The 27,017-nt window shown below is 43.9% G+C and overlaps 1 protein-coding gene across 1 annotated transcript in view; it reads right to left on the bottom strand.

Moving 5' to 3' along the window:
* Positions 1 to 593: 593 nt before the first annotated feature.
* NIBAN1 (niban apoptosis regulator 1) overlaps positions 594 to 27,017 on the bottom strand; it is a 170,720-nt gene continuing 144,296 nt past the window's right edge. The window contains exons 7-15 of the mRNA XM_040263807.1: positions 21,212 to 21,316; positions 20,730 to 20,892; positions 15,021 to 15,208; positions 11,971 to 12,132; positions 10,298 to 10,408; positions 8,437 to 8,544; positions 4,613 to 4,724; positions 1,667 to 2,616; positions 594 to 1,606 (exon numbers count right to left, since the gene is read on the bottom strand). Coding sequence (XP_040119741.1) covers positions 1,421 to 1,606; positions 1,667 to 2,616; positions 4,613 to 4,724; positions 8,437 to 8,544; positions 10,298 to 10,408; positions 11,971 to 12,132; positions 15,021 to 15,208; positions 20,730 to 20,892; positions 21,212 to 21,316 — 2,085 coding nt within the window. The 3' untranslated portion in view covers positions 594 to 1,420. The remainder of the gene's footprint in view (positions 1,607 to 1,666; positions 2,617 to 4,612; positions 4,725 to 8,436; positions 8,545 to 10,297; positions 10,409 to 11,970; positions 12,133 to 15,020; positions 15,209 to 20,729; positions 20,893 to 21,211; positions 21,317 to 27,017) is intronic.

The following is a 27,017-nucleotide window of genomic DNA, read 5'->3' as shown; positions in this document are numbered from 1 at the left end:
TCAAACTATGGACAAATTCTTAAAAAAAAAAACAACTGATATTAACTACTTGTTGATGATAATCAAAACAAGCTCTTAGGACAATATGTTGAGATCTAATATTAAAATTTGTAGAAGAAAATTTCAAGATGGAGACCTGGGACTAAAAATTTAGAAAATCATCTGGTATTTTTCTGAAGGACAAGAGAATACATCTTTTTAACCTTTGGCAAGAAAGTTCATTCCACCTTAACACTCACAGGTAAAGGTCATGATCCATTCAGAAGATGTATTGCCATCTATTTCCATTAAAGCAAATTCTGAGAGAAAGGAAGAGAGCCATTTTCACCACAGTATCAGTGCCTGGGACATAACAAGACTCAATTTGCTGAACAACTGAGCAAATAATTTCCATTGTTGGTAATATCTTTGGAACTTAATGATTTATAGCTTGGTTTCTCTCTTTCTTTCTTTCTCTCTCCCTTTTACTTCCCTCTTTTCTTTCTTCTTTTATTCATTTATTCACTTTATTCCCTCCTGGGAATAAATTGGGACTGTTTCAATGCAAAGAAAGAAAGTTGTCATATTTTGAAAATCAGTATATATTTTTTTTCTTTCAGATTAAATTCCTTTGGATCCTTTCATTTATGCTAGACAAGCACCTAATCTTTCTTTTTTTTCTTTTGTTCTTTTTTGTTACTATGCCTAACACAGCATGTGTCATAGAATAGCTGCTCAAATAATGTTTAATTGGTCAGCTTTATGCTTGATAATTTAGCTAAGCTCTTTCTCTGCACAGTCTAAGGCTAATTTGGAAGGCTTTCAGCCTTAAACATGCCAAAGAAATTTCCTTGCCTCATCCGATGTTCTCCAAAAAGTGATTAATAAGAATTAACAAGATTAATTAGTAGGAAATTGATCACGGCATTAGTAAGAGTCCCAGCCAGCCCCCCAGACCACAGTCTTGCTCTGTTTCCGCTCAGCCTTCCTGAGATGTCTCAGGCTGATCGCTCAGGCTCTGTGGGCTGCACACAGCAGGCGGGAGGGGCCGGAGCTCACCATCTCCCTTTCCTGCAGCCGGGCATGAAGAAGCCTTAAAGTGCATTAGAAGAGAATGTGCAGGGTGCCCAGCTGTCTCCTCTGCCTTCCCTGCAGCCCCGTCCCACCCTGGGCTCCTCAGCTGCCTCTCACCCCCCCGACACCCGCCATTACCTTTGTAATTCTTACTCAAATGCTAAAGCCGTAATTCATGGGAGGACAGTTCTATTCCACAAAGGCTTGCCTCAGTGCTCCTGCCCCGTGTGCAATTCCCTCTAGTTCATTATACAAATTAAAGAAGTACTTCATGCTTTTTTTTTTTTTTGGTAACAACTCAAAGACACCCCCCCTCCCCCTTTGGGCTGAGTTTGTTCCAAGAAAGACTTTGGCCACGTTGTCCCTTTCACTCCTCTGAAAGGGGCTCTGGGGGGTCTTCTCTCTGTGTATCTAGGGTATCGATGTTGGCGACATTCTCCACCACCCACTGACACTCGTGAATGGGGTTGGCCTTCCTCTCCTGGGCATCCTCGCTGGTGGCAGGCTGGGCTGGGCTGCAGCTCCCGCCCACCGCCTCTTCTTCCACAGAAACCTGGCTCTCCACCTCTTCTTCCACAGAAACCTGGCTCTCCACCTCCTCTTCCACAGAAACCTGGCTCTCCCTGGGGCTGATGGGGTCAGAACGGAACACGCAAGCTTCTAGGGGCACAGCCTCAGCCTCTACAGAGCACACGGGCCCTCCTCCTTCAAGGGCACCCAGTCCGGAAGCACCCTCTGTGAGCTTGCTCTCAGCGGGCTCTCCCGCCTCTCCCGGCTCCTCTGTGGGGTCTGGGCCCCGGGCCCCCTCACTGAGCCCCCCGCAGGCTGGCTGAGCATCTGGAAATTCTCCCAGCTCCACCCCGCTGGCCTCGGCCTTGGGAGCTGGACCACGGACCTCCCCCTCACTGATTTCACTTTCTTCACAGTTGTCCTGACCCGAGGCAGATGCTTGACTGGCCTCTGTGTCAATTTGGGTTGCTTCCTCTTCTTTTTCAGTATCTTGGGGAACAAGGGCCTCCTCGTGTGTATCTTTCTCAACCTCGAGCACAGCGGACTCCTCTGGTACTTCGTCGGTCACCATCAGCAAATTTCTGAGCTCCTTCAAGGAGCCTGCGGCAGAGCTGGGCTCTGCGTCTTCCTGGGTGGGTCCTCGGCCCTCAGGAGTCTCTTCCAACTCCAGCTGTGACAAGTGTGTGCCCAGGGCACCTGCTGTCACCTCCGTAGCCACCAGATTCACAACCGGGCCATCTATACTTGAATCGATGACCTGCGTGTCCCCATCTGGGGGAGGGCTGGACACAGGGAGGGAAAGGCCTTCTTCTCTGGCTAATGGACTAGGGACCTCTGGCTGTTTCATCTCCCCTGCCTCCTGGAACACCTCATTACTCAGGACCTCACTCTCTGAAACTCCAGGGAGAACGGCTGAGGCTCTCCTGGCAGGGCTGGCCTGGTTTGACCCCGCAGGAGTTTTTAGATCAGTGAGGCTGGACACGCTTTCACTGGGCAAGGCCATGTTGTCTTCAAACAAATTGTGCTTCTTCAGGATAGCAGCCTCCTTTATCACTGGGAGATACCAGAAAGCAAAACATAATGTTAAAACCTTGCCCTGACTAATTTGGATTTTCTGATTTTATCCAGAAGCTAAACTTCCCTCTCAGCTTTTCTAACCATCTGAATTTCCCAATTTCAAATTACACCTTACATCTAACCCTCTTTCAGGAAGCCTTCCCTGATGACCAGAGCTTACAGGCTCATTCTAAACCCTGGACCTCTGTAATGTTCACTCATTCATTTATTCAAACAGCACACTTTTACTGGACATCAACTATGGGACATGCTCTAAGAAGCCAAAGATGAATGAATAAAACATGGCCTTGGCTTTCAAAGAGGTCAAATCGTCATTGGTATCACCCTTGGAGGCCCCCCCACATCTCATTAGCGGCTAGTATGTGTGGCTGCAGTGTGTCTACTTTGACTGACACTCCTTTAGGGCAGGACAGGCCCTTATTTTCTCTGCTTTTACACTCAGAACAGTCCTGAATGTGTAATGAGTCCTTAGTACTGAGCCTGCAGAGAGAACCTTATGACCTGCAGTGTCCAAACTAAAGGCCTCTGTCCATCCAGCTCAGTCCTAGAGGCCCCGAGAGGAGTAAAATCAATAATAACAACCATTTCCTCCACATCCTCTCCAGAATTTATTGTTTGTAGGTTTTTTTTAATGATGGCCATTCAGGTCAGAGTGAGGTGATACCTCACTGTAGTTTTGATTTGGAGTTCTCTAATAATTAGCATAATTAACATAGCAATTGAGCATCTTATCTTGGGTTTGTTGGCCAACTGTACAGCACAGGGAATTCTACTTACCCGTGCTGCGGTGACCTGAATGGCAAGGAACTCTAAAAGGGAGGGAATGCTTGTAAAGGCACGGCTGATTCATTTTGCTGTACGGCAGGAACTAACACACACTGTACAGCAACCATCCTCCAATAAAAATTAATTTTAAAAAATAACGACAACCAGGAGCTGACGTTTTTGACAGTCAGCCTCTACCTCTGGCTGTGTAGGTTGTACAGTGCCCAACAATCTCACACCCAAGGGGATATCATTCACATCACAGATTTGTGTATTCAGCAGAGTAATTTTCCAGCAGGCTGCGGTAGCATGTCCTGCTCAAACCAAACCAGTATATCATGACAATTTTTTGACAGAGAGCAGTCTGCCGTCTGGAGGAAGAGAGCTTTTTCCCTAATTCGCCCAAGGGTGCTGTGGTGGACTGGCAGCGGCCTTGACTGAGCGCCTCTTCCTGTGGGGATACTGAGATGACACCTTTGTATTCCTCGTCTCGTTGGATGAGCTACTTTGACCTGGGGCTTGTGCTTGGCCAGCTTTCTTTGTGGAGACCAGCTATGTTTCAAGCCTATAGTTTTAGGGACAGCCCTCCCCTGTGTATTTCTATCAAAGTTTTCCTATCTACACTCCTATCCTGAGCAGGGCCTGATTCCACGGGATACTGGGAGCCAGACTCCTAATGGGACCCGCCGAGGACGGAGTCACAGCCCAGGGTATTCTGTCTGGCTGAGTGGAGGTGAGGAATGTGCTGAGAGGGCAGAGCAGCTGGGAAGCCCCGCTGCTGAATCACCTGCTCCAGCTGGGGAGGCGTTGTAAGCCTGTGGCCAAGAAGAGCTCTTTTTCCTTTGTTCTGTCTGGAACAGCCGGAGGAGGCCAGCTGTTCATGAGACACCCTAGGTTAATCTCTCTAACCTTAGTTTTCTCATCTGAAAAATGAAGCTTAAAATTCCCAGTTCACAGAGTTCTTATTTGGATTGAAAGCGTAATAATATCTAACAGGCCAGCGGAGTGTGAGCCAAATCGCAACCGCTCAGCGGAGGTCAGCGGCCCTCGCTTCTTCGGTCCCTTGTCCTCTGTCTCCCCAGCTCTTGGTGTCAATTTCCTCTTCCCCTTTCATTCCTGTGGACAAAACCTAGCTGGCCCTGTGGGGTCCCCATCAGTGCACCCCTCTATCTAGAGCTTTCTCCAGCACCAGGGAAACCTTCCGTACCTTTCAGACTTTCGTCTAGGAGGATCTGATGTAAAATCTCCTCATAGACATTTTCAACATGGATCATATTGGTGTGATCTGCAAAGATGTACTGCTCATATTTCTGAAGCTCCTGGAGAAGGAGAGAGAAGAAGATAAAGGGACAACACATGAGACACCAGTTTGCAGAGGAGCTCTGGAAAGGACAGCTGTCCCTCTTGTTCCCCTTGGAGTGTGAAGCATTGGTCACCTGCTTCCCCTCGCCCTGACACCATGCCCTGGACTGGATTCACGCTCTATGCCCTTTTGAGGGGGCAGACACCAGAGACCCTGATGATCTCAAGGCCTTGTCAGTGGGTCTGGACATTTCCTTCTTTTTCTTCTTTTTTAATGCCAACAGTACTTTACTAAGGTGTAAGAAATACCAAGAAAAATGCACACGTTTTAAAAGTAGAGCTCAACGACTTTAAACATATAAATATACTGATAACCATAACCCAGATCAAGATGAACATTCCCATCACCCCTATACCTTTTTCCAGTCTAGACTGCTCACCAAGAAATTAAGCTCTGATGTTGTGTCTATCACACTAGATTAGTTTTTCTTGTTATTTAACTTTATATAAATGGAACCCTGTACTCTTTTGTGTTTGTGTTTGGAGATTCATCCCTGAGCTGCATGTATCAGTAGTTCATTCTTTTTTATTGATGAATGGCACTCATTATATGGACAAGCTAAAACTGTTTATATTCCTACTGCTGGATATTGACTGTTATGAACATAATTGCTATTGATATTCTTGTGTATAATTTTGTGGATTTAGGGGCTACTTGAGTGTATACCTAGAAGTGAGATTGCTGGTTCCTAGAGTAGATGTATGTTTAACTCTTAGGATGCGTCCCATTCTCAGGTGTGGAGAATCCCTAGTCAAGACTCTTGAGAAACAGTCTCCTCTTTCCCTCCAACTGGCCCTGAAACTCCGTGATTCTAAGACAATCCAGGCATCACACAAAATCCTTTAAACACTTCCTGCTTTCCAAGGGTCTCCAGGTGGCTTGCCTTTTATCGGCATGAGGTCAAGGAAGGGATCAGAATGAGCCAAGTCATATCCTTGTGATTAACTCCATAATGCTTGCACCTGATAGTGCAGGATGGGGGCTCCTGACCCCTGGTTCTTAGAAAGCCAGGGTCTTAGCAGTGGGATTCGATGGCTTTTGCCTGGAGGGAGGAGATTTATAGCAGGCCATCAGAAGCCACCCCATTCAGACTCTCAGAGCCAGGACAGGGGGGTCTGTAGCCCAGGACCAGATCCCAGTGGGTAATAATGGGACCCCTCTCTACCCACCCTAGGGAAAGCCACAGGATTAAAGAGACATGCGCTTCCATGACCCTGAGAGGGTCTGAGATAAGACTGACACACAGGTAAGTGCCACATGGGCAGAGCACAGCTCTGGTACTGCACACTGCCCTGAACTGGCTGTGGGACCCTGGGCAAGCCAGCTCACGGCTCTGTGCCTCTCTCTTCCTCTGCAAAACGAGGTCTGTGTCTTTCATCTCTCCACCTGATCTTCCACTCCTTAGCTCACTGTTATTCATGCCTCAGGACGGGGAGAAAACATGGCGCTGGGAAGTCCTCTTTGTCCCCATAGGCAGAAATGGGCACCCTCTTCCAAACTCAGCCACCTCTCTTCCCCACAAAGCTCCTGCCATGCTCGTCGCAAAGTGCGCTCTGTGCCTGTCTGCTGTCTCTAGGCTGTGAAGCCCAGGACAAAACAGGGACACTGGCTGGGCACGTACCTGGATCATGCTTATACATGTTTGCCGAATAAACAGCAGGCCTTTGAACTTTCAACCAGCTAAGTAATTGTGTGGAAAAGAATCATTCTGAGGGGCACTTATCCTGTTGTGACATGCACAACTTTACAAAACAGGTTTTCTATATTGAATTGACTGAATTGTGACACATATTAATTCCCTGGATCTGTTAAATTGGAATTAAAAAAAAAAATCTCTCTAGGCAATTCTAATGTGCAGCCTGGGTTAAGTACCGCAGATCTTAGAACCAAGGGAAATACACTCTAGTAAACTAAAGAATCTTTGCCTGAAGCAAATGCTCCCCTAGTTCACCTACTCTGTAAATCCAGATGTTTTTAAATTTCTTGATACTGATACAATATTCCTCATTACTGAAAATGCCAGGCCTCAATTTCTCTCCAAACCCGTCTCTCTTGATTAAAAATCACAAGCGCCTCTTAGAGATTTGGTATGACTCTGCAGATGGCTGCAGAGAGAGGAGCAGACAGAAAGAGAGGCTTTTTTTTTTTTTTTTTTTTTTTTACTCTTCTCCTCTCTTGGGAGGACGTGGCTCCAAGGCCCCCACATTGCCTTTGGGATTCGAAAACAAAAATACCTTACAGAGAACGTCTGCATGCAGACCTGTCCAAGTGGACCGAGTCATTCTTTGAATGGCTGGACTTTTCCAGCCATAAGATGGAAAATCATCCAGGCAAGAGACAATCATATAGGGAGATTCTTTACTGCCCTGACTTGATCAAACCTTTTCTAAGAAATTTACCCTCAGAAGTAAGTGCCAGGTACTTGGCATGCCTCTGGCTTTCTGAAGAAAAAGAATATGTACAGAATATAAAAATGATCAAGGAAATTTCTGCAATAAAATAACTCATGCACTGGACTTTAATGTTCCAATGTTTGGAGACTCTCTAAGCTGCAAAAAAGCCCTTTTTAAATTCTAAAAAGCTCTTTAATATTTGTGCCAAGAGGGAGCCAGCCTTGCAAAGGTCCCAGCTTGCAGATCATGAAGCAGCAGAAAAAGTAGTAGTAAATACCATTTATGGAGCGCATCCCATGTTACCAATGAGTGCGAGCTGACTTCAAACTCTGGTGGATTCCAGCTCTGTGACCTTGGTTCCATTCCTTAACCCCTCAGGTTTCCTCATTTGTGCAATGAGGACATAAACAGTACCTGCTCACAGGGTTGTCATGAGGATCAACAAGACAGTCCATACAAAGTGCTGAGCATGTGGCAAGCACTCATCAAACGGTCTCCGTGTCACCCTGGTCTTCTCAGTCTCTTAGGAAGGATACTGCAAAGTATTATTACCTCCATTTTCTAGATGAAATCTAGGCCGAGAGAGAGGAAAAGGGTCTTGCCCAAGGCCCCAGAGCTGATATGTGGAGGAGCTGGGACTTGAACCCAGGTCTTGACCTGGGCTCCTTAGTTGGCTCACTTATGACCCTGCACTGAAGGTGTGACCTTCACAAGCTGCCACTAGCTGCCTAGCGCTCATAGAAGCTTTAGATGGTTTTAGTTTCTTTGACTTCAGTAAGCAAATATTACTGAAATTACAAATATCCTTCTGAAATTGTATGACTTAAGGTCTTTTCCTGGATGGAGTGGTCAAGTTTCAGAGGCTGTATTGGGCCTATGGCGGGTGGGTGGGGGTGGGTTGTCACACCATAATGAGGAACAATCCGTAGGGACTCTGTTGTAACCCTTAACTTGTTTCAAACTCAGATCATTACCTTTTGAGATTCTGTCTTGTCCAAGGGTTGGCAAATCCAGAGAGCTTCTTGCCTTTGTAAATAAAGTTTTATTGGAACACAGACTGCACATCTGTTTATGGGTCATCTATGGCTGCATTTGTGCTTGCAACAGAAATAATATGGCCGTGAAGCCTAAAATATTTGCCACCTGACCACTTACAGGAAAAGTGTGTTGACCCCTCCCCGGTCATCTACTGCTTGTAAGTGCATCATGACCAAAAAAATTTACTTGAACTTCAAAGGCAACAAAAGCAGGTTCTGGAGTAACCCATCTCCTTACTGGTTTGCACACGGATGCCAGTGCCTTCTGCAGGGTGGGAAGTGTGATTTGAACCAGCGCCTCTTGAAATATCCTCTTCCGGATGGTGCTGCTGTCATAATCATATTGCTGTTGGTACAGAGATAGAAATGTATGCTAAATACAACATTGCAACCTGTTAAATTTTGCGTAAACAAAAAACTCAGCAACTCACTTCATCTCCCTTCCCACCCCTGCCCTCCTGTCCTAATTTCTGAGGACCCTAGTGGTGTTCCAAGGTTTCAGAGATCTTTCTATGCAGTTCGCTCACATTGCAGGTAGAGGTTACGACTGATAATGACCCATCTCCGCCATCCCTCTTACAGATACGAAAACTGAGGTAAGATCAAAGCAGAGTGTTATAAAATTGAAGACAAAACCAGGGGATGGGTTAAAACTTCATCACCCCTGTCTTGGGTTGGTGCATGGGAGCCATGATCATCCCCTTCCTTCACTCTACCTCCTGAAAGCAGGACTGGTAGGTTGCAATGATTTCTGCCAAAGAAGAGAGTGTCTGGCTCACAGCTACATTAGCACTGTGGTATGTTCAACAAAGAAGTTCAGTATCTAGAATAGGAAAGAGGATATCCTATTGACACATGGAACAGCCAAGTCTAGAGACCCGGGTTTGATTTTAAAGGGGGTTCAGGGAGAGGGCACAGACAAACTGAAGCATAGTCACAGGGAAGTGTGCAGAATGGTCAGGCCAAACAAAGGATGGTTAAAGAGATTTATGCCAGAGATAACTTGGGGTAGAATCATAGCTCTATTCAAACAACCAAAGACTAACATGTGGAAGAAGGACATGAGAAAAGAGTGTAGAACTAGAATTCTCAGTGGTGAGAAATTTGACTTAGCATTGGGAAGTATGTTCTTGTGGTTTAAAGTGTCCAGAGAAGAGATGGACTGTCCTGAGAGGTAAAAATTGTGTTGCCATGGCGGTGGGGGCGGGGTGGGGGGGACTGACCTTGATACTATCTTTTCTTTCTCAATGGCAAGTTCATTATTTTTTGTGTTACCATGGCAATTATTGCTTTTAATCTCAATGATTTGGTTGCCAGAGTTTCCTACTGCCTATGAGGTATTAAGATCAGGTCTGAAATTCAGGGACTACCTCCTCGGCTCTGTGAAACTTTGATCTTCCGTTCCAAAGCTCTGCTTAGGGAAAGTAGGTCATAAAAAATTAGTGGACTAAGTTTAGGGATAGTTTTAGCTCAAAGCTCAAGTAGCCTGTTAAGCTTACGTAAGTCAAGTTCTTGTGAGGATCAAATGAAACAGGATAAGTTTAAAGATATGCCCTCTATATATGCAAGCTCCTATTATTACAGCTATTTTGATATACACTGATGTATGAAGCACATTTAAAACAGTTTCACACAGCAGCTGTCCTTTCCTTGAAGTAGTTCCTTTGCCATGAGGTTTTGATTTTTCTAAAAACTGCTAATTTAAATGGGTTTTACTGTATGCAAACTCGGAAGAAAGAGAGTGTGTGTTATATAGTTTCATGTTCCATGCAACACCTATCACAATTCTTTGCTTATAGTGGAGAGTCAACATCAAGCCCAATTGCTATGTCAGTAAGCCTAAGACATGGCACTTCGGGCTGGTGACCAGATGCTGAGGACCTGTGGTCCCTAAAGTAGCCACTAGATGGCAGAATAGGCACGACAGTCGAAGGGGAACTGCTGTGAGATGATTGTCCCTGGTTATCAGGGAGAAAGGACCCGGCACTATTTTTAAAGGGGGAGGCAAGTCAAAGAGAGAACTTGATATTTTCCACGTAACAAAAGAAATGAGTCACGGTCTTGCTTCATGCTTCCCGCAAGTGAGAGAACAATTTTACCTTTAAGACTCGGAGCTTAACCTTCTCAATGGCGACTGTGGTTTTGGAGGCCTCTCCTTGGAGATGTGGGGAAAGCAACTGCTCAAAAGTGAATACTGCATTCTCCATCAGCTAGAAACCAAAGCAACACAGAAACAGAGGGCAGTCAGAAGCTGGGATCGCCACCCTCGGGTCAAAGTCAGCTTGGAGAGAAAGGAGGGCATGACCATCAGAGATGGACCCTGGGAGTGACCCGCCGGCAACAAGTCCTCAATCCACTGTGTGGTCTGTGAAATGCATAAGCCCACAACCACAGTGAGGTCAGTAGGAGGCTGGGAAACACACACACCTGTACCTGTATGTATACATGTATGTATCTTTTCTTCTCATCTCTCTTTCCACCCCACACTGGGAAACCCGACCATGGGATATCATCATTTCCTGTGGTCACTCCCATCCCCTGCAGCCAGGGCTTAATGAAACGAGGTGGGAGGCTTCTCCAATTATGTTCTGGCTCCTTAGCTCTGCACCTCTCCTTTCAGATGGATGTAAACCATCCCAGCACATCTCTCACTCCACTTTTCACCCTCCCACTACTTCTCTCCCTTTCTCTGCCAGACTGGGAAAGGAGACAGGGTCAAGGCTCAGTGGAGCCCGTGACTGTCACACTCATGGGTTAGGAAATGGAAGTGGTTCCGATTTCTTATTCTCTGCGCTTATGCCTGTATCCATTTCACCATAGTCCAGTGCTGTCAAAGGAACTTCAGTTAAGCTGTTGGCCAATTTTGCTCCTCATTCATCTTTAATCCTTCACAACTCAGAGGTTAGATAATAAATAAAATGTGCCACTTAATCCTGCCTATAACTTTTAAGGAAAAAAAAAAAAAAAAAGCTCCTTTCTTCCCCAAGCCTGTGATCTGAACACAATAGCTTTCCTCTCAGCACTTTGAACGCCGAAGTGAATTTATCTAAGAATCTATCTCACTACTAGCTCCCTGAAGTGGGGTCTGGCACAATGTCCAGCCCACAGGAAGCTCCCCAGGAATATTTGTGAAGTAGAATTGTGCTCTTACGGCTTCAGTGATCCCACCCTTCCTTCATTTAGAAAGCGTTAGAATATGGAACGAATCTGTACTATTCATCCCTGTTTCTAAAGAAAAAGTTCTTTATGGGAAGGAAAAGGAGTCTATGAAGTAGACTCAAGAAATCCAAATTTAAAATTGTGATTGAGTGACTGATTGACTTTTAACTAGATTACGGAATTGATTCAAGCTAGTGGTTCTCCATTCTGGCTGCATATTAAATGCAGTAGGAATGGGAGTGGGTGAAATTTTTTTAATTACAAAAAATATATATATCAAAATCACTGGGAGTGTGGCCCAGACATCAGTATTTCTTAAAAGCGCCCCAGATGATTCCAACGTGAAGCCAACATTAATAGCACTGACTTGAAAAATCGGGTAATTATCAATTAATGCTACTCTATTTCCCTGAGACATTTCTTCTCTATGATGCTCATCAACATGGAAAAAATGGAGCCAGCTGGAACAGGACAAAATACGTCGTCACTCAACACGAAGGCTAAAGAAACGGGCCCCGCTTCCCCAGCTACGCGAGCGCACCTGTCTCACTTGCTACGCTTGATTCTCTGCAGCCCAATCCTCTCCCACCACAGATGACCCCGCCGCTCCTACCTCTTGCATGTAGTTCTGCGTCCTCTGGACCACCAGATCGACGTGGGGGAATCTGAAGCGGCTCTTGAGATCCTGAAGGTGCTCCTGGAGCAGGTTGACTTTATTATAACAAGGCTCCATCTTCACGGAATCCAGTGGAAGATTCATAAGCTGCTCTAGATGCTGAATTTTGGTGGAGGGGAAAAAGACACACCTTCAGACCTAGGAACTATATTACATCACTATTGTGTATGCGTGTGCTGAATTGCTCAGTCGACTATATCTGATTCCTAGCGGCTCCATGGACTGTAGCTCACCAGGCTCCTCTGTCCATGGAATTTTCCATGCAAGAATACTGGAGTGGGTTGCCATTTCCTCCTTCAGGGGATCTTCCTGACCCAGGGATTGAACCTGCATCTCTTGTGCCTCCTGCATTGGCAGGCAGATTCTTTACCACTGTACCACCTGGGAAGCCCATTACATGACTATTACATAAATTCTAAACAATCAAACATGTTATTAGAATTAATCACTTCTCAGATCCCTCTATCTGTGATATCTTCACTGTCTTATTTCCCTCCTTGATGGGTCCCTAGGACAGCTCTCTTGCTAGGATGGAGACAGGTAGAAGAACCAGCTGGACAACGGACACATCCAGGGATGCATTCCATGGGACTCCAGTCTTGTCAAGCTCTTGATGGACTCCAAGTACCCACTTCCAGAGCTCAAGAGTGCAGGAAGTCTCTTTGGCATGTGGAACTGCTGTTGGGCTCACAAGCCTCCAGAGCCTTATTTCATGAGAGACATCCCTCTCAGAAAATCCCAGGGAAGTCAAGATGCCCCCTGGACTCCTGGACTCTAAGAGTAAAGCCAGAGTCCCTGGAGCTCTCTGAGGCTCTGTCTGTGCCCAAGGGCTTCCCTCTGCTAGTAGATGGGGGGTGGGGGTATGAGGAGGGTGTGAGATAGGAAGAAGCATGGCCTAGAAGAGGTATCCAGTTTTAAAAACTGGGGTTCCTCATCCTCTAGTCTATACAAGAGATAGCTTGATCAGTGAGGCCATGCAGTTTCCAGCAAGAGGACAGCAATAGACCTCACATGCTAAAGACTTTAAGTATTACCAACACAGACTTACACTATGAGGGATTTCACCAACTGAGTGCATCCTATTTTCCAAGCCTATTTAAAAGTGATTTAAAAAACTGAATTTTGGAGTTCTAGAATAAACAAGAGGGTGGGTGGAGAAAGAGAAAACAGAATGAAGCGTGCTGAAAACACAGGCCTAGGGAGAACCAGGGACTAACGGGATAACTGTGAACAGACAGGATGTACTTGCTGTCTGAGTTTCAGGTCACAGAAAAGAGATAAATCTAGATTTGTAGATTTCTCTAATGAAAAATTTAACGAGGGCCCACTTCCATGGTGCTTGTAAGAGGAAAATATTACTCCCTTAAGAAATGAGTTCTAGAGAACTCCACTGAAGTAGAATTAATGACCAAAACCATGCGGTCAAACGTGCCCCTTGTCACATAATTTGCAATGCGTCTATTTTTTAAAATAGTGATTAAACAGACAGGAGAGGAAAAATCAGTTACCACTTTGCTCCTGTAAGACTGGCAAAAAGTTGAACCAGTGATTCCCTAAGGCTGATGAAAAGAAAGCCCTTTATCATGTACAATTGGTGGAAATGTAAAATCTAAATCCTTTTTGGGGGGATGTCCATGGAAACATCAGTTAACATGAGAAAAATTCCCACCTTTCAATCTAGCAATCCTGTCCTAGGAATCAGATCCCATATAAATAAAAGCTTCAAAGTAAATGAATATATGTTACAAGGTTATTTACGGCAGCTTTGTTCCTGGTGCTAGCAACATTTGGAGGGTTGAATAAATCATGGTGTGTTGGTACATGAAGTATTATGCAGCCGTTACAAAAAATGAACTAGAGCTAGAACGTTAACTTAAAAGCAGTTTCATGAGGTATTTTTGAATAAGAAAACAGAAAAGCAAAGCAGTATATACGTAATATAATCCCATTTTTCTAAGAGCAAACAACCTAAAAAAACATATCCCACAAAATATGTGTTTTATATGCTCTATGAACATGGAGAAAAGCACAGAATAGCATATGCTGAGTTATTCACACTAGTTTCTTGAGTGGGAGGAGGGGATGTGGGGAAGGAGAGAAAGTTAAGTTTTAGAAAGGCTACCATGAGAAACCTCAAAATGCTAACAAATGATCTTATTTATATACAATTTCGTGTATGTATGCATTAAAAAAATAAAGGTTTTTTTGTTTTGTTTTGTTTTGTTTTATCCACTGGCTTCACTTGTAGGGATGTTCATCATGATACAGCAAGTGTAAAATAAAGCTGCCCAGTTATGTCTGTCACTTTAGGATACAGCGAGTCCTCTGGAGGTCTTGTTGAACCAGACTGCTGCTGGGCCCTACCCCAGGGTTTCTGATCTGGTAGCTCATGGGTGCGGCCTGAGAATTTGCATTTTTAGCAGTCATATAATGAGGATGATGATACTAATCCCAGGAACATACTTTGAGAAATACTGTTTTTTGTCATGCTTTTGGAAGCAAATCAATCAAAACACAAAATGTATATAAATGAGGATATATGTGTATATATTTGTACAGGCAAGGACAAAGCATGTGAGAACACATACTAAGCTATTTATATGGGTTAATTCAAGGAGTTAGAAGAGGAGATACTTTAGGAGTTGGGGGTGGGCTAGAATTAGGTGGGTATGAGTGATGGCGATTAATTTTGCCTTTACATAAGTATCTTTGTATACTGTTTAAGTTATACAAGCATGTTATTATTTTTGTAACATGAAAACCATTAATAAAGGAAATCAAGTAGATGGATGGATGAATGGATGGATGAAATATGTGGATGAATGAATGACAGAAAGGCTAGATGAACAGATGGAAAGGCAGATGAATGGGAGGCAGGGAAGAAGGAAAGACAGGGGAGAGAGGAGGAGAGAAAAAAGAGTGAATGAATGGAGACAAAGACTCACAAAAAGACCATTCACACTCCACTCCTTCGCTTCATTCCCTACCTCCTTTAGCTGGGCACTGTCTTTGGTGGTCTGAAAGCTCTGGCTAAGTTCATCCACTTCTTTTTCAAAGAGTGAGCGCAGTTCACTGAATCCCGAGCTTACAGGTCCCATCAGCTCCTCCAGAATGGACCCCAGGAACGGCTGCACACTCTCCGCACAGCTTCTCTCCGCTGGCTGAGCCACCATCGCTGAGGTGGGAAATAGCCAGGAAACTATGAGTGATGGCAAGACTGGATTCAGAGGCACCGGAGCCAGGCCAGGCTGGACAGTGCCCCACGGAGACACTCAACAGCAACGCCAGCTCAAGCAGGCAACACAGTGTGTCCTGTGCCAGCACTCACCAGAATGGAAAACCATCAAACAGAATCTCTCCTTGAGAACGCAAACAAAGAGAAACCCCTCCCCAAGATTACCTCTGCCCTGGGATTAAATACATTTTTCTGCTTAGTCCTTATGAATAGACAATGCTTAATACAAAAAAGTGAAAATGTTAATGACTCATCTATTTCCTATCAAATCATCACCATTATAAATTCATAGTTTGTCTTCTAAAAACACATTTATTAGGCTTTTAATTCATTTTTCTAAGAGTTAATCAGTTGATCTAATTCAATTTTACTCCCCTCCCCTCAAGGGCCTTTTTAAAAATTCAAGTATGGTTTCTTTTTAGGCAAAATGGAAACAAATTCCAATCGGTTTGCCACACGGCCTCCCATCCCCACACCCAGTTTTTAAAAACATGCTATTATTCCTGATAATCAAGGATACAAACTAAGTGACAAAAATATAAAGAGTACAGAAAATCATAAAAAGGGACTAAAAGGTTCAGTTGGTGATGGACAGGGAGGCCTGGTGTGCTGCGATTCATGGGGTCACAAAGAGTCGGACACGACTGAGCGACTGAATTGACTGAAAAGGTTCAGGAGGGAGGGGACACATATATGCCCATGGCTGATTCATGCTGACGTATGGCAAAAGCCATCACAATATTGTAAAGTAATTCCCTGCCAATTAAAATAAATTTAGAAAAGGATTTAGACAATGTAACCATACTCTTACTTCCCAGAGGAAACCCTGCTCTTCGGTTTAGAAGAGGACCATAGTAAAGATCCTGATCCAGTACGTCTGGATAGGCCGTGGAAATCTGGTTTTTTGTTTGTTAGTTTGTTTTAAGTGTTGAAGCAATTCTCATGATTAGCCAGGTTGGGAAACTGCGGCAGTAAAGGTTATCTGAACTGGAAAAGGCTTGAGCTCGCTCTGTGGATGAAAGGCTAGTTTTGCGGAGCTCGGTAAGCCACCGAGCCTTGTCACAGGACCACACAACTGAGAAGGGAAGTACAGATTCATCTTGATGTCCAGGCCCTCATCCTACAGATGGGGAAGGGGGCCAGCAGACGTCAGATGATTCCACCAAGGTCACACCCTAACTTTCAGATCCAGATTTACAATTCAAGTAGACTTCTTATTTTCTATTGGCAAATAACTTGCTTATGGTGAGAAGAATGGCCACATTCTCATTTCAGTTTGCAGAAATCTTTCACAAGGTTACAAAGGATCAGACTGCCTCTTACTCTGAAAATCTGACATGACCAATACTATTGATATTATGTACTTATAAATATTTGAGATAGAAAATATTAACCAGGTCATAGAATTACTAGGCGGGGGGGGGGACCTTTTCTATTGTATAATTCAATGAAACAATCTATGACTCCTAAAAATAACTAACTTACTTGATACCAAAATGCAAAATTGTTTGCTAGGAGGATAAATGGATTATTTATAAATTAACTCTGGGAGAAGAACTATGTGAAAAGTGTCTAATTGAAATTTCAGAGCAATCATGGTCATAGCTAATATATAGTAAAGATTTAGTAGTTGGCTGGTATGCCCTGCTGGGTGGGGGCAGAGATGGGCACGGGGAGGGGTCGTGGGTAGGCATGCTCCTCTCTGCCAGACCTCCCCTTGCCTATGTACCACCGTGGGCTCCAGCCCCCCTCTCTGTGCCTTTATCCAGCATTCCTTCCACCTCTGCTTTCCTTCCTCCACTTCTGTTTATAAACATCTTACTCACCTCTTCAAGGCCAAGTTCAAATTCACCCACTCGGAACACCTAATGCCCTGAACTACCACCCAGCTTCCTGAACTACAGTCTACTGGTGTTTCCCTATGATCAAATAAATTTTACATCCTACACAAGTATGCTCTGCTATTTTTCAGGGAAGCAGAGATGAATCAAGTGTTGTGACACATTAATTCATGAGCCATACATTAATTCAGTTGAGCAGAGTGATGAAGAGAGAAACCCTGGAGCTGCGGGGTGGGGTTGGTCTGACTGTTTCACACTCTACCTTTGGAATCTCAGGCAAATTACTTCATCTCTACTTCAGTTTTCTTATCTGTAAAATGGGGCTCATAATAATAATTACTCTGAAGGTTATGGTGTGGATTAAATGAGTTCACTGTATTCAAAATGCTCAGAACTGTGTGTGATCCTCTGGAAGTACTCAGAAACTGTCAGCTCTTACTGTATCTGTGAGTAATATCATCCTTTCCAATTAACTGACATTAAAACATTCCTCTCATTTTGAGGGGCCCACATGACTTTTTTTGAAGCTGAAATGGTTCCTGCCTGGGAATCATTGTACCCTCTGTTCTTGCCTCTTTTGTGGCATTTATCATGTTTTTTTCCTTCTGTTTTGGTGTCTGTGACGTGACTTTTATTCTCTTCTCTTCTTCCTAGGAGCCTCACAGCCCTTGTATTCAGCAGGGGCAGGATAAATACTTATTAAATGATTCGGTATTTGTGCAGCAGAATTTACGCCAAGAATCACAGGGGAGGAAATGGAGAGAAAGCTACTTTAATACTCCTGAAGTTTTTTTGAAATCCAAAGCCCTTTATCAATGCACTCCGATGTGCACTTTCTTGTTTTAAAGGGGAAGAACAAGAGGCCTGGTGAAAATGTGTTTCTGATATTCCATTTTTAAAAGACCTGATCATGACTTCCTTTCAAGGCTTCCTTTAGGAAACCAAAACCAGTCCAGGGCAGAATATTTTTCCATCTTATGTGAAGGGATTTAGGCAAGAGAGAAAGAGAGACTCATTTAATTCAGGCCAAGAGAATGGCCACCATTAGGCTCAGCTCAGCTCCAGTCAACAGGAATGTATTTGGCTGTGGCAGTTTAGTGTTGGCCATTTTAAGTTGTATAAAGCATTTCAACATACAGTCAATGCCAGATCAGTCGTGCTAATAAAGGAATAAGAGACCTGGGTAATAGGAACCAGAAAACAGTCTGAAGTTAATTTATATCTGGCTGGAGAAGGCATCGCATGAACAGATAAACAATAGATTCAGACGCACACGCCTTGGCTCTAGTTATGCCTCCTGCAACCTCCTCTCAGGAGGACTTATTAGAAGAACCCAGCGTGAGCTAGGCTGCAGTATGAACAGAGCCTGAAGTGTAGAGGATAATCCTCCAAGCAGAAAATCCCATTAGGTTCCACGTCTCTTGAACACAGGAACTAGATCTTCCCTGTTCGCTGCTAAAGCTGCATCGCCTTGCTCAGAAAGCACTTAGTGAATGTCTTTTGAATGAATGACTGGGTGAATAATTTGAAAACTGACTACCTAAGAAAATTGCTGATAAACAATCACAGATAAGCCAGCATGCTTCCCTCTGAAATGATGTTCAGTGTGGTGTGCTTTGGGGTATGTAGGAGGCAGAACCATAGAATTTTATTCTGTAGAATTTTTTACAGGCCATCTAAAGCCTCCTGTGAGGAAAGAGGCAAGCTTTTCTCTGTCAAGGGCCAGGTCAGGAACATTTTCAGCTTTGCTGCCCGTAAGATCTCAGTTCTAACAACTCAGCTATGCTCCTGCAGTGCCAAAGCAGCCACAGACAATACAGAAAGGAGTGAGCACAGCCATCTTCCAGTAAAATGTAATTTATAAAAATAGTGGCAGGCTGGATTTGACCCAAGAGCCTCAGCATGCAAACCCTGATCTCATGGGCTCTTGTGACTTCAAGAGGAGGGCACCAAGGCACATAGAAGTTGAGTGACCTCCCTGAACCCACATACCCAGTTGACATTAGAGCTGGGGCCACAGATGGTCCCTGATTTAGGATTGTTCACCTTTCAAGCTTTCAAGTTTATAATGAGGTGAAGAAAGCATTACCCGTTCAGCAGAAGTGTTAGTTGCTCAGTTGTATCTGACGCTTCGTGACCCCACGTACTGTAGCCCACCAGGCTCCTATCTATGGGATTTTCCAGGCAAGAATACTGGAGTGGGTTGCCATTCCCTTCCCTAGGGGATCTTCCTTACCCAAGGATCAAACCTGGGTCTCTTGCATTGCAGGTAGATTCTTTACTGTCTGGGCCACCAGGGAAACTACTTCAGATTTTGAAATCTGATGTTTTCTGGAGCAGGTGAGATGTAGTATGATGCTCTTTTGGGATGCTGGGCAGGGTTAACAGCCACTGCTCCCATCAGGCACAGGATCACAGGCATAAACAACCAACCCACTGACAGCCATTCTGTACCCAGACAAACCTTTTTGTTTTTCTCCTTCAACACACTATTCAATAAATTACGTGAGCTATTCAATACTTTATAATAAAACAGACCTTGTGTTGGGTGATTTTTCCCAACCAAATGCTGATATAAGTGTTCTGAGCATGTTTAAGGTAACTAGGCTAAGCTATGATATTGGGTAGGTCAAGCATATTAAATGCATGTGTTTCAATTATGATGAGTTTGTTGGCTCGTAACCCCATGATAAGTGGAAAAAGATCTAGAAGATCTAGATTTATTGACTCTAACCCAAAAGCTTTTGTTCTTATTAAAGGAAAATCCATCCATTATTCACTGATTTGGATATTCACTGTGAGTCTGTATATACCAGACACGGTACTAAGCACAGGGAATGCCTGAGTGAACTGGGGTGGCATGCCCTACTCTTTAAGAGCTTACAGCAGGTGGAGGGCAGGGCAGAGCCATTACAATTTGGTGTAAGAGGTACAGGATCAAGACATACAGGCACCACTACAGGCAAGAGGCACTGTTTCCTCCAGCCTGTGTCACTGAAGTTTCCATGGGGAGGTCCAGACCCTTAATAGCACGACTAGCATGCTCCTATTACAAGTATTACCACTTTCTCCCAAAGTCCCTCAGTTTAATTCTCCTCTGAAACAATGAATTCTCACCATGTACCTGCTAAGTCACTTCAGTCGTGTCCGACTCTGTACGACCCTATGGACTGTAGCCCTCTAGGCTCCCCTGTCCATGGGCTTCTCAAGGCAAGAATGCTAGAGTGGGTTGCTGTGCCCTCCCTCCAGGGGATCTTGCCGACCCAGGGATCAAACCCACATCTCTTACATCTCCTGCATTGGCAGAAGGGTTCTTTACCACTAGCGCCACCTGGGACGTCTCACCGTGTAGAAGAGCTTTAAATGCACAGCTTATCTAGCTCATAGGAGTGAAGTTGCTCAGTTGTGTCCGACTCTTTGCGACCCCATGGACTGTAGCCTGTCAGGCTCCTCTGTCCATGGGATTTTCGAGGCAAGAGTGCTGGAGTGGATTGCCATTTCCTTCTCCAGGGGATCTTCCCGACCCAGGAATCGAACCTGGGTCTCCCACATTGTAGGCAGACGCTTTACCGTCTGAGCCACCAGGGAAGCTCATAGGAGCAGGCATTATCTCCACTGACCTTTGATCTTTCCAACTAAGAAGTTCTTTGAGTTCACAATCTGATCCATGTCTGAACGGATGGTTCCTTCCAGGCCCTTCGTCAGAGCCCTGCACTCCTCCTTCAAGGCACTTAATCCTTCTGAAACCTGATGCTGAACCAGGTGGTAGGCCTCTTCGAGAAGCTGCAACAGAGAACAGCACACAAATTGGGGCTCTGTCACGTGTCAGAGCCTGACGGAGTCAAGCACGGGAGGGCAGGTTAATCACAGATGATCGCAACATAAACAAAACTGTGTGCACATTCTAATTTTTCTTTCAAAGTTTGAGTTTGTTTGGATTAGTCCTGATGTATATGAGACTGAGCAGACTGGGCAGTTCTCCACCCAGAGAAGGAATTACATCTTAAAAAAAAAAAAAAAAGAAAAACAAGACCTTATAAAGAGAAGGGAAGGGAATGTTCATTTTGAGCAGCAGAGCTGGCAGAGCAGAATCATTGCTCACCCCAAACCAGGCCCTCTTCCTGTCGTTCTTCTTCCCCTTCATTTTAGGCAGGATGTCTGTCTGAAGGGTTGGCATGAGCTCCTCCATCACCAGGTTACTCAGGATCTGTCGAGAGGAAGACAGCCACTATATCTGTGTCTCTATTTCTGCTTGCCAAGGCGGAAGTGAGGGGTGGGATGAATTGGGAGATTGGGACTGACATATATATATACCACTACATATAAAATAGATAACTAATGAGAACCTACTGTAGAGCACGGGGAACTCTACTCAATACTCTATGGTAACCTATAAACCTATATGGGAAGGAAATCTAAAAAAGAGGAGATATATGTATAGATATAGCTGATTCACTTTGCTGTATGGCAGAAAATAACACAATGTTGTAAAGCAGCTATACTCGAATTAAAAAAAAATGCTTAAGTGAAAAAACAAACAAACAAAAAGATGAAGAAGAAAGCCTCAGAGCTAGTTTAGCTGGTAACACTTAAATCTGTGCATCAGGCCAACTGAAGGTGTCATAACTGGCCACCCCTGTCCTGAATATTCATTGGAGGGACTGATGCTGAAGCTCCAATATTTTGGCCACCTGACACATTAAAAACAAACTCCTTGGAAAAGACCCTGATGCTTGGAAAGATTGAAGGCAGGAGGAGAAGGGGATGACAGAGGATGAGATGGTTGCATGGCATCACTGACTCAATGGACATGAGTTTGAGCAAACTCCAGGAGTTGGTAATAGACAGAGAAGCCTGGCGTGCTGCCGTCCATGGGGTCTCAAAGAGTCAGACACGACTGAGTGACTGAACTGACTGACTGTCCTGGCTACCTAAGATTGTCCTGCACTCCATGAAATCTGTTAAATTAATAGTTTAACTCTGGGTCTGAGACCTCAGAAATCTCTGGGAAGAGTCATAGAAGGTAAATGTTCTAAATATCTGCAGGGAACAGTCACGCCTGCTGACATTTTCCCGCTGGAAAGGACAAATTCTTCAACTTGAACTTCTACTATTTAAAATAGAACAATCTAATGCATTTAGGATAAGAGGGGAAACGTCAATTATGGATAAGGGCATCCTTAGCAAAATTGTGAAGGGAGTAAGGCTTGGTTTTGGCAGCTTGAATCCTTGTCTGTATCCCCTGAGACCATTGTTTCCTCTTGAACTTTTCTGGGATCTAAGTGTCTTCATGCTCTTTGTCCCTGCTGCACCCTGAATCCCATCTCCATCTTCTTGAAAGTTTAGAAAAAGAAGGGAGTAACAAATACTTTGGAACAATTGGACATTGGTGGGATGAGAATATGAGAGACGGGGTGTCTACAGCTTTCAGAGTATTTTTTTTTTTAATTGTTCCCAAGTCTTTCCTAAAACTTTGCTTGGCTCAATGGAAGTGTTTCTTTTCAATGTGAGCAGTGATTTACCTGTCTGCACATAAGGCCCCACATAACACTGGCCTTTCTTCTTTATATTCCCCCACTGGAACTGGAGCAGTTTTGTTGTTTAGATTTAGATCTGCCATGAGTTTTGGGGCTCACAGCTCAGCTTTCAATATCAGGCTGCAGCCCAAGATTCAGAACAAGAGTAACTTGGGAAAAGGAGGCAAGCAGAATCATAGTAGAGAATCATTTGACATCTGCTCTGTGAATTGAAAAAAATATTTGTCCAAAATAATTGACCTGCTCATAAACACTCAAATTAAGATTTGGGAAAGACTTTCTTTGAGATCACTGGTCAGCCTCATGCTAGTGGAAATACTCATGAGCTCACTAAAGTTTGCCTTTCAAAATAGCTCTGTTTACACGGGCTGTAACAGTCTAGATGAACTGAACAGGAACACTCCCAGGGTGGAGGTGGGTGAGCTGCTCAGTCTGCCTAGGTCTGTGAGTTCCTAGGAGAGAAGGCTGGGAGTCAGTGCAACCAGGGGAGTTCCATCATCTGTGATGTGGAACTTCAGGAGTGACTATGATTCTAACAGGGGTAGGATTTCCACTAATCCTAGCAATTCACTGCCGGGGATGTTTCAACCTTTCTTAACCATTATCTGGGGAGCAGTCAAGAGGTCAGTTCAGTTCAGTCACTCAGTCATGTCTGACTCTTTGGGACTCCATGGGCTACAGCATGCCAGGCTTCCCTGTTCATCACCAATCCCCGGAGTTTGCGCAAACTCATGTCCATTGAGTCAGTGATGCCATTTGTGAGGATTTTTGAGGAGTTAAAGAGAATCCTGACGTGTAAATCCCATAGAAATCAGCAAGTGCCCAAACTGGGTTCAAGTACATAATTAATAATTCATGAACCTTATCTTGCCCAGTGGAGTAAATTCTTGTTGGAACACACCTGCCCAAGAGTGACGAAAGTATTGGCATTGGGAGTGTGAGCTAAGAGCCTAAGGAGACTAAAGCCAGAACTTAAAATCAATGGGAAATATTGTCTTAGTTCAAAAGTATTAAATTCAAGAATCATAATAATTATCCAAATCCATCCTTTTGCAGAGATTGGCTCAAATCTGAGCATAAGTGTGAAGATTTGAAGATGAAAATGTTACACAGTCCAAAGAAAAAAAATGCTCCATTTGGGTGGGCTTGTAGTTTGCTTTTAGTCTTTCCCATACAATGTTCCAAGAAATTTGGTTCTATTTTATAACTTAAGGGATTGGAAAGGAAATATGTCTGGAAAAAAAAGAAGGGGGATGAGAGTGGGTTGATGGAGAAGGAGGGGCGGGGAGTGTGAGATTAGGGAATAGCCCTTGGGCAGGCAACAGCCAACTCTGTCTCCTCCCAACAGTTCATCTTTTTTCTGTGTCTGTCAGCCCCAGCCCTCTCTGACTGTGAACTGCTCCTCCCCAGCCCAGGACCTGCTCTGGATTCCCTACCTTAGTCAGCCCTCCATGAGCAGGGTCCAGAGCCCTGGGGCTAGCAGGGAGAAAGCAGTTAATTTAATAAAAACGAATCATATTAATGGAGGGGTTCCCCAACCTTCTTTCTTCAGAATAGAACCCACTGAGTTTTACCATAAGGAACCTAAAAATATTTCCTGTGCTTTAAAAAAAAAGGGCGTGTGTGTACATTTAACTGCTGGAATTTAACTGGGAGATTTTAAAATTCCATCATACATATAAGAAACCAAACACACCATTAGGCTGATGGAAACCAGCAATTCCAGGCTCATTCCCTGAGCGGTTGTTGTTCAGTTGCTCAGTCATGTCTGACTTTTTATGACCTCTTGGACTGCAGCACGCCAGGCTTCCCTGTTCTTCACCATCTCCTGGAGCTTGCTCAAACTCACGTCCATTGAGTCAATGATGCCATCCAACCATCTCATCCTCTGTCACCTTCTTTTCTTCATGTCCTCAATCCTTCCCAGCATCAGGGTCTTTTCTAAGGAGTCAGTTCTTCACATCAGGTGGCCAAAGTGTTGGAGCTTCAGCTGCATTCCGTGAAGGCCACACTACATTTACCTTCCATATGCTGCAGCTGTGGGGAAGGTGTGAGGTCCAGCAATACTGCCCTCTTTACTGAGGCCAACTCTATGGTCTGACCAGGCTGTTGGCCTCGTGCCTTTCGTGTTACTGAGCAACCAAGTGTGCAATAATCCATTTAAAGCGGGTCACATTCGAGGTCACCAGAAAAAGACGACATGAACCTATGGACAAGGGAAAAATGTGGATAGCTTTCTGGTCTTGAAACCACCCTGATGTGTGGGAATTTTGAGCTGTTCTCTTAGTCCATCTGGTTAATTTAAAAGCAAATAAAAAATAAATCACATAACTTGTATTTACATTTTCCAAAATGCTTTCCCTCATGACTTCATTTGATACATTTTTAATTGACAAGCAGAAAATATACTGATGCTTTTACTGGGGTACAAATATTTTCACCTTAATAACTGTCAGGCAAATTATTCTAATATATTTGCTTTGCCTGGACACTTGCCTAAAATAACCATCAGCACGAGGGCAGGCCATACTTGCTGTATGAGTCATTACTATGAAGATAATAGTGTAGCATTGCTTAAAATCTTCTGAATACAGTCTCCCAGGGTAGAAGGGGTTAGGATAATGTTATGATTAAGTTCTTAGCAGACATGAAAACAATGCAAATAAATTCAGTGCTTTAAACAAAAGATGCCATATCCTCAAACTCAGTCATGCTATGCCCTTCTCTTTAACTACTTGGTAGCTTCTTTGGGACCTTGACCTGTTTTTTCTGTGAGTCTTAGGATAGACGTTGCTTCGGCTCCATGTGTAACAGTTAAGATGAAGTTTACCCTCACCAGGCCTCACACAGGAAAAGTCTTGAAAGTTATTTCCTTTCAGCAGCTTCTTCAAGGTTCACCTAACACGGTTCAAAATGCATTTCAGTCACAGACTGGTTTTGTGACTTGGGCCAACTTCTCTGAACGTTCTTTCTCCTGCCTGGAGGGTACTGGACGAATAATCCTGAAATGCCCTTCCAGTGCTCACATTTTATGAGGCTGTGACTTTACGAAAGAAACTCAGATTCCTGGAGGAGCAAAAGCATTTACTGATTTCTTCTTTTTCCCCTTTAAGGTATTTTTTAATTTTTAATTTTATTTTTAATTGGAAGATAATTACTTTACAATACCGTGTTGGTTTCTGCCATACAGCAACATGAATCAGCCATAAGTATACATATGTCCCCTCCCTCTTAAGCCTCTCTCCCACCTCCTACCCCTTCCCACCCCCTAGGTTGTCACAGAGCCCCTGTTTGAGTTCCCTGAGTCATACAGCAAATTCCCACTGTCTCTCTAATTTTACATATGTTAGTGTATATGTTTCAAGGCTACTCTCTCAAATCATCCACCCTGCTCTTTCCCCACTGTGTTGAAAAGTCTGTTCTTTCTGTCTGTGTCTCCTTTGCTGACCTGCAAATAGGATCATCGGTACCATGTTTCTAGATTCTATATAGCACCTTCCTATGACTGCTGCTAATGCTTTATGATGTCCATATATGTACAGACCACACATGGTCCCACATACACCTCTGAGGCTGCCTTGCTCTCTGGATGCTTCTAGGTATGTCTCGCCTCACCAGAATGGCAAGGCATGAGTCATTTCACTCTCTCGCACCTTAAAGCAATTCACACGTATCAGCCCAAAGCAAAGAGCAGAAAGTCAATCCCGCCCACCCCCCACAAAAAAAAAAAAAACCACCCAAACTCAATACTCAACTCTCAGAAAAGAATTATTAGGTACCTGTTTTCCATGGGATAGTGAAGGAATGTGAGCTGATATAAGATTTCAAATGAAAGAAAAAACAGATTAAACAGGTACCTTAACTCAAGGAGCTAAATAACTGTTTAACTTGAATCTATAAATGGATGTGCTTCTTCTAAATATGAGAAATCAATAACTGACTAAAGTTCTTGAGGTAAGTCTCAGGATGGGAAATAAATGAGTTTAAAATCTACCGAAGAAAAAGAAGAGGGAGGAGGAGGAGGGAAGAAAGAGGAGAAGGAGACAGAAAAGGAAGAGATTCTGCATCATATGTTAAAACAATAAAAAAAATGTTTCTAGCTTTAGATATTTAATGACCATATAAAAGCAAGATACCATCTGGCATCTTCCAAATACTGTTCCCTAATAACAAATTTCACTGGCCCCCAAAAGAGGCATTCTGGGCTATGAGGGGAAGTTAAAAAAGAGCATTCTTGGAGCCTCTGCGCTTCTAATTAAATAATGTCCACACCCAGCCTCTTCTTCCTGGCTGAATCAGCCTGTGATTGGTGTTCTCATGGGTGATGGGGTCACATCATGAAACATAGTTTCCTTGGAGATCTATAACAAT

Source organism: Oryx dammah, unplaced genomic scaffold, assembly GCF_014754425.2.
Source record: "Oryx dammah isolate SB20612 unplaced genomic scaffold, SCBI_Odam_1.1 HiC_scaffold_21, whole genome shotgun sequence".
NCBI lineage: Eukaryota > Metazoa > Chordata > Mammalia > Artiodactyla > Bovidae > Oryx > Oryx dammah.
Note: the sequence above shows the minus strand (reverse complement) of the source record. Positions and strands in the feature narration are given on the sequence as shown.